The sequence below is a fragment of the Cetorhinus maximus genome, chromosome 2 (assembly GCF_964194155.1).
Source record: "Cetorhinus maximus chromosome 2, sCetMax3.hap1.1, whole genome shotgun sequence".
Classification (NCBI taxonomy): domain Eukaryota; kingdom Metazoa; phylum Chordata; class Chondrichthyes; order Lamniformes; family Cetorhinidae; genus Cetorhinus; species Cetorhinus maximus.
The window spans coordinates 113977551-113990168 of NC_135880.1; the positions used below are offsets into that span (position 1 = coordinate 113977551).

The window sequence follows — 12618 nt, forward strand, 5'->3', positions numbered from 1 at the left end:
GAAGCAAGACTAGACAGTTTTGATGGATTAAATTAAATTGAAGCTGAACCATCATAAAATAGTAGCTGTTTTCAGAAGCAATATTGGGTGACAAAATTAAGTGTAATTTGCAGTAAGCTGTTCAAAAGTAATGTTGTTGATCAATTGCTTGGAAGATGGGAGTCCATAAGGGTAACTTTCATGGACATATTCGTAAGTCTGTAAACAAAGAATCTAATAAACAGTGCTACATTTAAGGAGTCTATTTAGAGCCTTTGGTAATTTACTATGATATTTCACTATAATAAAATAGATGTTACTGAAAATATTATTTCATATTTTCTGTTGGAAATGACATTTTCAGGAAATAAAACTGGTATAAGCAGATTTCAGAAGTGAATTCCAAGTTGCTGGACTGCTAAACCAGGAAAAGTCCTCGAGGATTAATTCACAATATTGATGCTTTTCTTGTATATTTCACTTAACAGAACCAGTTTCATCAAATGGTTGAACTCACTGAAGAAGCTAGGAAAGCATATCAGGAAATGCTTAATGCCCTAGAGCAAGAACTTACGGCTGGTGAAGGAAATTCAACAGAGCCACTGTGTGATCTGCCAGAGGAAAGCACAATTGCATTGGATAGCGTGACCTCTCAATCTTTTTCTGAAGCCAGTGAACCAGATTATGGTGCATATCAAATACTGTATAGTGGTTTAACTCCAGTCAAACCTTCTTCACAACATTATATAGATGTGGGACTTTCCTATACTTTTGAATTGTGAGATATTACTTAAATTGCGATCATGCATGAAGGCAATATCTCCAATTAGAAATTTATATCATTAATCAACAACAGTAGTTACAGAGCAAATTAAATTTGTACTTATTTTGGTGTTAGAAATATTCAAATTACTTACGCTGCAAAGTTCTTCCTTCTCAGCAGGAGTACTGAGGGAGTAGGATGTATGGATGCAAGTTCTGTAGATACTGTAAAATCTAGCATATTTCTTGTAAATGAGTCAGACCTGAGGTGTTTATACATACAAGTTGTTGTGTATAGCACCTTTAACATTATAAAACATCCCAATGTAAAGACTTTATAAAACAATATGTCACCAAACCCTATAAGACTATAAACTTAGCCAAACAGGTAGGTTTTAGAAGCGTCTTAAAAGGAGAAAAGTGAACTGGAAGCACAGAGGTCTAGGGAGAAAATTCCAGGGCTTAGGCCCTAGGCACCTGAAGACATAGTGACTAATGGTGGAGCAGTTAAAATTGGGGATGCTCAAGCAACTGGAATTAGAGGAGTGCAGTTATCTCGGAGTTGTAGGGCTGGAGGAGAGTAGAGATAGGGAGGGACCATACCAGGGAGGGATTTGAATAAAGGATGAGAACTTTAAAATTGAAGCTTTATTGAACCAGGAGCCAGCATAAGGCAGCAAGCACAGGGGTGATGGTTGAACATTTGGTCCAAGTTAGGACATAGGCAGCAGAGCTTTGGATAAGCTCACGTTTGGAGGTTAAGATGTTGGAGGCTGGCCAAGAGTGTTGGATTCAAGATTCTCTAGCTTGGTTCCTGGGATGAGAGGCTGAGTAAATTGGGCCTATACTCCTGGAGTTTAGAAGAATGAGAGGTGACCTTATTGAAATATACAAGATTCAAAAGAGACTTGACAGACTAGGTACAAAGAGGTTGTTTCCTCTGGCTAGGGAATCTAGAACACAGGCCACAGTCCCTGAGGTGAGGAGAAAATCATTCACTCCAAACGTTCTGAAACTTTGAAATTCTCTACCCTAGAGGATCGTTAATGCTGAATCATTGCACGTGTTTACAACTGACATAGACAGATTTTTGGCACCTCAGGGAATTGAGGGATATGAGGAGTGGGCAGAAAATTGAGTTGAAGCTGCTCACTAACACTCAGTTTGCATTCTGCCAGGACCACTCAGGTCCTGACCTCATTACAGTCTTGGTCCAAACATGAACAAGAGCTGAACTAAACAGGAGGTGAAAGTGACTGCCCTTGACATCAAGGCAGCATTTGACTGAGTGTGGCATGAAGGAGCCCTATCAAGACTGAAGTCACTGGGAATCGGGGGAAAATGCTTCACTTGTTGGATTCATAACTGGCACAAAGGAAGATTGTTGTTGTTGGAGGTCAATCATCTGAGCCCCAGAATACCACTGCAGGGTAGTGTCCTAGGCCGAACCATCTTCAGCTGCTTCATCAATGACCTTCCCTCCATCATGAGGTCAGAAGTGGGGATGTTCATTGATAATTGCACTTCGTTCAGTACCATTTGCAACTCCTCAGATGCTGAGGCAGTCCATGTCCATAAGCAGCAACACCTGGACAGTATTCAAGCTTGGGCTGATAAGTGGCAAGTAACATTCATGCCACACAAGTGCAAGGCAATGAAATGACCATCTCCAACAAGAGAGAATCTAACCATCTCCCCTTGACGTTCAATGGCATTACCATCACTGAATTCCCCCACTATCAACATCCTGGGTGTTACCATTGATCAGAAACTGAACTTGACCAGCTGTATAACTACTGTGGCTACAAGAGCAGGTCAGATGCTGGGAATTCAGTGGTGAGTAACTTGCCCCCTCACTCCCCAAAGCCTGTCTGCCATCCACAAGATACAAGTCAGGAGTGTGATGGAATACTCTCCATTTTCCTGCATAAGTACAGCTCCCACAACACTCAAGAAGCTGGACACCATCCAGGACAAAACAGCCTGCATGATTGGTGCTCCATCTCATCTTCAGCATTCACTCCCTCCACCACCAATGCACAGTGGCAGCAGTGTATGCCATCTACAACATGCACTGCAGCAACTCACCAAGGACAGCACCTTCCAAACCCACGAAGAAGGACAAGGGCAGCAGATGCATAGGAACACCACCACCTTCCAAGTTCCCCTCCAAGCCACATTCCATCTTGACTTGGAACTATATTGCCGTTCCTTCACTGTCACTGAGTCAAAATCCTGGAACCCCCATCCTAACAACGCTGTGGGTGTTCTTACAGCACATGGACTGCAGTGGTTCAAGAAGGCAGCTCACCACCACCTTCTCAAGGGCAATTTAGGATGGACAATAAATGCTGGCCTAGCAAATAGCAGAGCAGGCTTGAGGGGACTCCTACTTTTCATGTTCTTATATTCAAGAACTTTGGAGAAGAAAGCATGTTTGAAGATGGGGCAACAGTTTACAGGGACAGAGGGCTCAAGGATTTATTTTTGAGGAGGGGTATTGACAGCAAATTTGAATGAGAGGAGGACAGAATCTGAGGGGAGAAACTATCAACAATGTTGGCTATCATTGCAACCAGAAATGGAAGTTAGGTGGTCAGTAGGTGGGAGTAGGGTCAAGAATGTTGGATGTGGATCTCGTGGACAAGATGAACTCGGAGAGGATATGGGGGAGAGGCGGGGGGGGAATAGAAACTAGAGAAGGAAACAAGTTCATGGCTAGAGTGTGGGTTTGCCGTAGAGGAAGTTTGGCCGCCTGGGCTAAGGGAAGGAGAGCAGTTACAGAGGCAGCTGATCCAATGGTCTCAATCTTGGTGACAAAAAAATTCATGAACTCCTCACATTCTTTGGAGATGAGGGTGGAGGGGATGGGGGGAAAAGAGGGTTTTAAAAAGATGGCTTGCAGTAGAGAAAGAAGCCGGGTGTACCTTTGCTTTCCATGATCATCCTAGAAAAGTAAGTCATTTTCACAGATGAGAGCAGGACTCTTTAGTGTTTTATGTGATACAGCCATACCTGGTGGTGAATGGCTAAACCGATTGTTCGCCATATCCATTCATGTCTATCTCCCAGTATGGCCCTCGTCTCTGCTTTAAGTCCAAGTGATAAAGGCCAAGGTGAGGGAGAGTAATATTGGGGACTAGGGCATCAAAAGTAATGGTGATGGTATTGTTGATCAGATGGGTAGCGTAGTGAGTGCGCAGTTATATGTGAATTGGAGAAGAGCTTTTTTTTCAGCAACGGATACAGAAGGAAGTAGGCTTTGGAGGGGGAAGTGACATGTGGATGGAGGGTGATGCAAGGAATTGATCAGAGATGGCCAAATCTGAGATTGACATTACAGGGGTAGCAAAACCACATGAGGTCAAGCAGGTAGCCGTGAATATATGTTGAGGAGTTTACATAGAGGGTGAAATTAAGGGAGGATAAGCGGGCAGTGAGCTCAGGAGAGAGAGAGCGATGAATTAAGCTGGAGATTAAAAGCACCTAAAATGAGAAGCCACTCAGCGCAGAGTCTAAGGGAGGAAAGCAGTGAAGATAGCTCATCGAGAAAGTAGATCTTCGGCGGTAATAGAAAACCAAGTTTAAATGTGAGGGGTGGAACAAGGGGTGAAATGCTCGAAGAATAAAGTGCCAGAGGAGTAAGTTCAGGCTGAGATTTGCTTATAAAACACCAGCACGACGGTCTAGGTGAGACAAGTGGGTGAAAGGTATGGCCAAGTGGGGAGGCTTCAGTTAGGGGGGAGGCATCAATATCCCTCAGTCAGCTTTCTGTCAAGGCCATGAAATCGAAGCAATCATCCACAAAAAGCTCATGGATCGCAAGGCTTTGTTCACAAACCAACAGACATTTTGGAGGGAGATGTGAAGGAGATGGTGATAGGTAAACCAGGATCAGCACTGGGAAGGAAATGGGAACTGGGCAGGGAGAAGATTAGCAAGATCAGCGCCCTGCTGGCACACTGGTTGGGAAGGTTGGCAAGAGAGTAGGATGGGGAGCGGGGTTGCTGCTTGTGAGGAAGCAGGGACCAGTGTCCTGATGGGCTGTTCGCAGAATACCAAGAGACACAGGAAAGCTATAGGTTTATCTAAGAGAGAGTCAAGCCTGGGAAGACAGTAGGAGTGTAGTCAAGGAGTATTGAAGTATTGGGGTAGGGATTAGGAAGGCAGAGTACCCAAGAGAGAAGAAATGAAAGGAGGCAAGACTCCTTGCCTCTAGGAGGGGCAGAGAGAAAAGAAAACGAGGGAAGAAAATAATCAAGTGTAAATAAAGGTGATGGACTCAAGTCTAGAGCAGCAGTCAAAGTGAGCACGTAAATGGACATAGGAAAACTTGAGTTAAATAGGCTGGATATGTAGCATTAGTTAGGATGCATTTATCCAATAATGAATGGGGCAGAGATAGGATATATACTTTTCAGATTGTTGAATCACACAAGGGCATAAATCAGGGCCAGGATTTTACATTTGGCATGCAGGGGCGGGCCCGACACTCCAGAACGTAAAATGACACGCGATGATGGGCATGCGTCCCCACGTCATCGCGCAGTCTCGCAATGTTTCGTTCGGCGGGCAAGCACCGGAGTCAGCTGCGTGCCCGCCGATAATTACCTCATTGACCTAAAATTTACGCTGCCTATCCAACCTAACGGTTGGCGGGCAGGCGAAGGCCAAGTGGCCTTTACGTTTTTTAGGAAACCTCATCAACAAGTGGGATGAGGTTTCCTAAAGCTTTTAAAAATTAAATTTAAAAATGTTTTTGAAAAATAAAAACATGTCCCATCTCATGTGACACAGTCACATGAGGGGACATGTTTCATTAAATTTTTAACGGTTTTAATAATTTTTTTAAAAAGCGCTTCAATCTCCCTGAGGCAGCTTCATGCCTCAGGGAGATTGAAGCACTCTTTCACGCACATGCGCGAAAGAACCCTGGACCCACATCTCCCTCCTCCCCCCACCCGCACACATAGCACTCAGCGCTACCGCTCGCGATCCACACTGGGAAAAATTCAGGCCCAGATCTCTGGGCCTAGTTGTCATAAAGGGATCTTATAAGCTAGATTGTTAGTGATTGCCAATCACAAATGGTGGTTCCAGCCTTTCATTGCAAACATCTGTTTGGGTCCCAGTGCAGAACTCTGTTACAGTGAAACAAGGTAGTTTCTTTGATAATGAAGGAGTAACATAATAGAGTCTTATGAATGAGGGTTGTTGGCAGTAAAAGAAAGAAGGAAAAAAAGTACCCCTGAGCTATTTATGAAATTGATCGTTGTATAAGTAAGGGCGTGAAGCATAATCCTGTGCAACTTAACTTTATTAACTTTAAAAGTACTTCACCTGATTTCATTCATGAAACTAAAAACTAATTTCCCCATAAGCTTAACAAGAGAGATTCTTTTAAAGCCTCTTTTTAATTTTAAACCCTCAAATTGCTGGTAAAGCCAGGTCTCTGTGGGCTTTTTTCAGCATCTGACATGAATGTTGTAAGCTACAAATGTTAAATGCTGAAAAGCATATAAAATAAGACAATACTGCTATTCACCATGAAATACTTTTCCTTTCTTCCCACCCTTTCTTCCTTTGTTCCATTTGTACTATTTTAACTTTTGTTAATCTGGCCTTCTGTGGATTCCAACCTTTTATGTGTATTTAATAATTTAAAAACCCTTACCTGTTTTACTTCCTCCTGTCTTCCATTATCCATTTTGAATGTGGGAACAACACCAAAAAGAAACGTTTTCATTGTGATGAGCAAGCAAACTCCAGCGCAGCCCCCAAAGCCCACATGCACCCAAACAAATTAGTGAATTTGTACTGTGTGGTAAAAGATTACATTGAGTTTAACCCTGACATTAAATTCTCCGCTGCTGGAGAAAGTAGATTGTTATATATTTTAAACCTTTTAAATATCTGTCCAAAATAATTTGTTACCTTTATGTAAAAATAATTAATTTGAAAAATATCAACTATATTTTGTTAAACTAGAGTTTTAGATTCTAGATGCTAATTGCACCTTTTGAAATGGAACCATAATGTTATGCAGTCAAACAGGTCTATTGTTTGAAAAAAAAATGACTAATAACCTGCATTTGAGTATGGTTAGAATTTTTGATAATTGGTCTGTTTTACTTTGTTTCTTAACTGCAACTGATTAGGAGAATGGGGACTCCCAATGTATATAGAACAAGTTAGAGGGAGGTTGTAATTTGACACATTTAACTCTGCAATGAAATGATGTGATCTATCATTTTTACAGTTACTACATGGAGAAACTTGCTCAAGAGGCAGTGTAACCTCAACCTGTCAGACACTGAAAATACAGGAAATCCAGAGACTCTACACTGTGACTCAGAAGAAGAATCTGGTGATTCAATACAGAATTTTCCAAAATCAATTCTTGATTTTGAATGTCAAGCAGCAATGAGATGAATGTGTGGTTTTTCATAGCACTGTAAAATGTTTCTGCAGTTCTCTATCCACTATTTTGTGCAGGAAATAGTGATTAAAATTTACAGTAAATGAAAAGGCCTTTCATAACTCTCACCTTTTTTATCTATCATCCCCAAGTGAGATTAAATTTAATTGCATTCCACTGTTCCAAAATCTAATTTTCAGAAGAATACTAATTAAGCAATGATAAACATCAGGCAACCTTCAATAGTCCGAAGAAACTAAGTATGATCTTTGGCTGAAAGCTAATTCATTGCCTCTTCCTGAGATTGAAACTTGTGATATTTTGCACCAGTGCCACTCCAGTATAAATGTCCCTGAGATCAGTCAGACATCTCTTGTACACTGCAGTTTTCCAACTTCCCTGAAATTTTTAATCTCCTACTGTAATAGTTTCCATCAAGGATGATGGTTTATTCTGGAACAGATCCCATCCAGAGACTAGTGAAAGAAAGTTTGATGGCCAGCATTCCTGAGTTCTAGATGACTTTTTTGGACAGCTGCTTATAGAACAAACACATCCATTGCAAAACTATATGGTAATAATCCATCTTTTTGCTATTCAGAATGACTTAACAATTTGAAATGAACCATTGGAGAGGCACTGACGCATACAAATGCCACCATGGCAAAGTATCATAACAAGCCTTCCCTAAGGACACGTTTTCAAAAGCGGCCTCTCCAATGACAATATATAAAGTCAGAATAACTTGTCAAATGTCCTTATGATGCATCTCATTATAGTACCTTCACACTGAATGGATTTTTTCTATGAATGGTGAGTAATTGCCCTCAAATCCAAATGGACATCTCTTCATTTTGTAAACCTTCAAAATACATAACCTGACATTTACCTATGTGATATCTGTCTACAAGTGCATCAGTTAATTGGCTCATGTTTCTTTGAATGTGTAGACTATAAAGTTTGCTAATGGTATTAAACTGTGTGGCCAGATAAGTATACAACAACAAAAAAACCCCTCTTCACTCTCATCTGTGAATAGTTTGAACAGCAAAGGTCCTAGCACAATCTTTGCAAAAGTCCATTGTTAGTCAATCAAAATAGTTCCATTTATCATCACTTCAACTTCGAAAAGAGTTATCAGCCTGTGACTGATTTGTTATTAATGCCCTGGATGAACTGCACTTAACCATAATCAGTTGCAAACCCCAACAAGCTTATTTTGAAAGAACATGACTAACTCCTCTGGTTAGGATTTGCTTCAGCTGTGGTTTCCCGCAACCGAAATGGGAATAAAACATGTTACACTAGTAAAAGCAGAATGCAGCTTAAACCCTTAACCTAAGGAGTCTTTCTAACTAATAAGTAAAAACTGCAGAAATGTGGATTTCCCATGATATACTGGGTGTTTATAAAATCCTTGTGGAACTTTAAACTGGGTTAACTTTGGACGTACACATGATAGAAGCAAACCGTAGTCAGCACATGAAAGCATAATGCATAAAGTTTTAACACAACACACAAATTTCTAGACTTCAACATAACAGCCATCTTTTATGAAGCACCGTTCAATCCAATTTTCTAAGTTCACTTTTACTGTTGCCATTTTCATTCTGTTTCAGCATTATCATTTTAAAAAGTTTAGAAAATATGCTTTCATATGCCATGTTTGTTATCAGGTATACATCCAATGTTATTAAAGTTGCACCAGAATTTTATAAACATCCTGTACTGCTAACAGCTTTGCTGCAGTTAGCTCTGCAGAATGGAGCTAGCTCCAAAAGTTGCTAGTTTACTTTGCAGTTTACACTACTGCAAAATCAGCTTCAAAAGCTGATGTATCAAAAATTGAAAATACGTGTTATATGGAATTAATTGGAGATGAGGAACGTAAACTTTATTTGTCACCTCTTGCACATATATCATTGAGTCATTCCTACAATCTTTACTGTTAACCTTATTAAAATAGCAACTTCAGCACGCATTGAATCTAGTCCAACTCACTTAATAATCCTTCTCATTTATTGGAAAAGGCTTTATATTAGAAATCTATTCAGTTTTCAGGTCATTGTGATCAGCACATTGTTGTGTTGTTAAACATTATTGATACTATTTGTATGGAGACTAATAATGGTCCTGTTTGTCGCACTAAGGCTCTAGCTTATTTCTTCAGTGAACCAGCTAATTCACTTTATACTGTAGACTATTCACCTCTATGCTAAACCGACCTCATAAGTTATGGCAGGTTATCCGAGGACAATTAGTTGTGATGTGCCAAAGAATATTTTTTTTCAAATTCATAATGCTGTCTCAATCACTTTGAGGTAATCACCTCTCAAATCCAGGGGACTGCTCTGCTGGTTTAATCATTCAGTGGAAATTCCACTCCTAAACTTGCTGATTTTTCCAGGATTAGGAGATCTGCCCTAATTTTGATACTCTAGGTGCCTGCCTGCACTATTATAGGTCTATCTTGGTCACCCACCAGAAGGGGAAGCAGAGAATGTGGCCATTCAAAAGCTTTTTGTGCCACTAGCACTGCAGCAATTTTAGAAGTGCCCTGTTGGCCCCTTTCATAAGAGGGATGATTGGACCAAATTAGCATTTTTGATCCAAACTTGAACCTCCTAGTGGGTTTCACCAAGACTGAGTTGAAGGTTGGTATGCCTGATTGAATCATCTGCTCAACATAACCCAGTCCAGAAATGAGGGAATTGCCAGACCTGACCACTTTAATATTGGATGGAGGTTTCACTCTAAACAGGCTCCCATGAAAACCTGGAACAAAACCTGGCCAGACTTCTGTACCTCCTCTGTGTAGTTCCATGAGACAAACATGAGGAGTGCATCACAAGGAATGGGCATTTTTGGGCCCAGCATCTTTTGTCTCTGAGCAATGACGACCAGTAATGCCTCCAGCTCAATCTTAATCTGTGCTGAGTTAGCAGGCATAACAGCAAAGTGTTACAATTGGTTTTGGCACCCATTGGCTAGGGAGAGTAAAACCTATCAAGGTTCCTACTGCTGATTGTTATTCAGTGACCCCAACTGGATATGCAAGTGTGTGGACAGTGGATGAAATAGAATTGGGCATGGTCTGATTTACTCCATCAGTGTATAGTCTGCCCATGCTCAATATCAAGGACCATGTGAATAATTGCCAATCGGTGAGGCACTGGAGATCAACCATCTTTAGAGTAATGAGGGAGTCAAAGCCTTCAGCAGAGATGAGGAAGAGGTGAAAAAAGAGGGTAAAAGGAAAAAGCAGTGAAACTATGTAAATCCTACTTGATTGCCTTAATTTCAACAAGGAATGCAATATTTTCACAAATCCATTTCTGTTTTTAACCTAACATGGTCTGATAAGCATACTTTAGTTTGAGGGTTCTTTTGCTCAAAATTAAACTAAACTAAAATGCCAGTTTCATGCTTGCTCAATGTTTGCATTTTCCAAAAATTATGATGGATTTAGCCTATCCTTATAGTATCATGTAATGAAAACAGTGATTAACTGCCACCTTTACTATATTTAGTGTTTAATAATTCTTTGTTTTTAATAGTTATACAATTTAGACAAATCCAAAATATGCCTATGCTAGATTATAAAGAAATTATGCTGAGGATGGTTTAATAAGATGACAAAAATACAAAGAATGCCTGCACTGCCTCGAGCACTGTTGCTCTCCTGTAGGCAGCTCAGTCTGCTTTGTGGGAAGTAGGTGACTTATTTACTTTTCTTGCTGCAGAAATAAAAAAGTGTGCTTTTGTTTTTTTTTTGTTCAACACTGTTCCTTTTTCCTTCCTTTGCCTGGATTCTGCTATTAAATGTGCAGGGGGAAACAACTGCACAGAGGGTGTGCTAGTTATGGAATAGCAAGAACAGTCCAAGAGAATTGTTTCTGCATGCCACTTGTGCCTAAACATTCTTTAATTGGTTCAGGCCCAAGACCTGAATTGTGATGAGGATTTGAGCCAGTTCCAAGTTTGTAAAACAGACATCTACTTCCAAGAACACTCTTTTTTGCAAACAACGTTAGATGTAAGCACACCAGCTGTATCAAAGGCTAAAAATGTTTTTAATTTTTGTATTTTTGCTGTTTGAAAAAGAAATGGAGTTCCCTTAAAAGGTCAACTTTTTAACAATGTGACAAAAGGCACCATTATTCTTGCTTTCAAAAAAAAGCTGTGATGCATGAGGTGATTGGTGATAATGGGCACTGATGCCTGCTGATCTCTAGCTCCATACACTTGATTTATGAAGGCACTAAAGACTGTTTCAATATTGTAAAACTGTGACTTTTACTTTAAGGACAGATTTTGTGGCAAGTAATTTAACGAATTTAATGCTGTAGAATGTATTCTGAACTGCCTTTTTCATAAAAAGATGGACATCTGTCTAAACACTTTCTTTGAAAACCTCATTTAGTGCTGTAATACTTTATAAAGACTAATTAAATACAAATGAATGTTAAATTTTTAATCTATAAATTTATACTAGGTAAACATGATTCAAATTTTGTTGCTTTGAGTATTTTTGAAAAATAAACAAACATTTTGACTAAAAAGAACACACTGTAGTTTCCTTTAAAGATAATTAAACTTTGGATGCTGAAACTCACTTTGCTAATGGTGTCTGTCTAAAAAAGGAAGAGAAAATTGATGCACATTGTAAAAGTGGAGGTAATACAGAACCGAACTTGTCTCCTCAATCTGCTTATTGATTTTGGCCTTCAACATGTAAGTAAATAGTGTCCTGACAGCTTAAATATTACAGCAGTTGACCATCAAAAAAGCCTACATTTGAGTTCCAGTATTCTCTACCAGTCAGATGCATATCAATTTAGTATTTTATCAGGTCTCTGCCCTCCTTATCAAGGAACACACTACCATCCATTGTGCACAGTCATCCAATCAACAGAAAGAATGTTACATGCACTGACCAATCAGCAGCAAGAATTAACATGAACCGACCTATTACAAACAAAATAGAGGTAAGATCCCGCCCATATTCCCATCTCCACTATATATAACTACCTCTTTCACTTGTTCCATTTCATTCCTCCAGATGATGGACAGAATATGCCCGAGATGTCTTTTGGCTGAAATTAAATGTAAGTTCAGAGTTGTGAGTCTTCAGTTTTTGGGTGAACCTCAGTGTTGGCTTCGGAGTAATGACGATGGCCACAATGAAGAAGACAGTAACAAAGACAATGTTTGAGCTCTGCTGCTATTGGTGAATCTTAATGCTGGCTTAGGCCTAACACCGATATAATAATGACTCAAAGTTGCAGTTATGGCTGCCGGTCTGGGGGTATGTAATACTGTCAGGGTGATAACGAAGATGTTGGATGAAGGCACGCCTGTGGACCAGTCCTACTTTGTTAAGTGGGTGCTGAGTGTTGTGGATTTGAAGCCGTAGTCATCTTCTGCCCGCAAGATTTCCCCAGTGGTGAATATTTCAA

The 12618-nt window shown here is 40.0% G+C and overlaps 1 protein-coding gene across 3 annotated transcripts in view; it reads left to right on the forward strand.

Moving 5' to 3' along the window:
- LOC144696894 (uncharacterized) overlaps positions 1–8051 on the forward strand; it is an 86186-nt gene extending 78135 nt beyond the window's left edge. For 2 of the 3 annotated variants that reach the window (XM_078568600.1, XM_078568616.1), the window contains 2 exons: positions 468–666; positions 7001–8051. In XM_078568600.1, the coding sequence (XP_078424726.1) occupies positions 468–666; positions 7001–7173 (372 nt within the window). In that variant the 3' untranslated portion in view covers positions 7174–8051. The remainder of the gene's footprint in view (positions 1–467; positions 667–7000) is intronic. The other variant, XM_078568610.1, reaches the window with a different exon arrangement.
- Positions 8052–12618: the final 4567 nt, after the last annotated feature.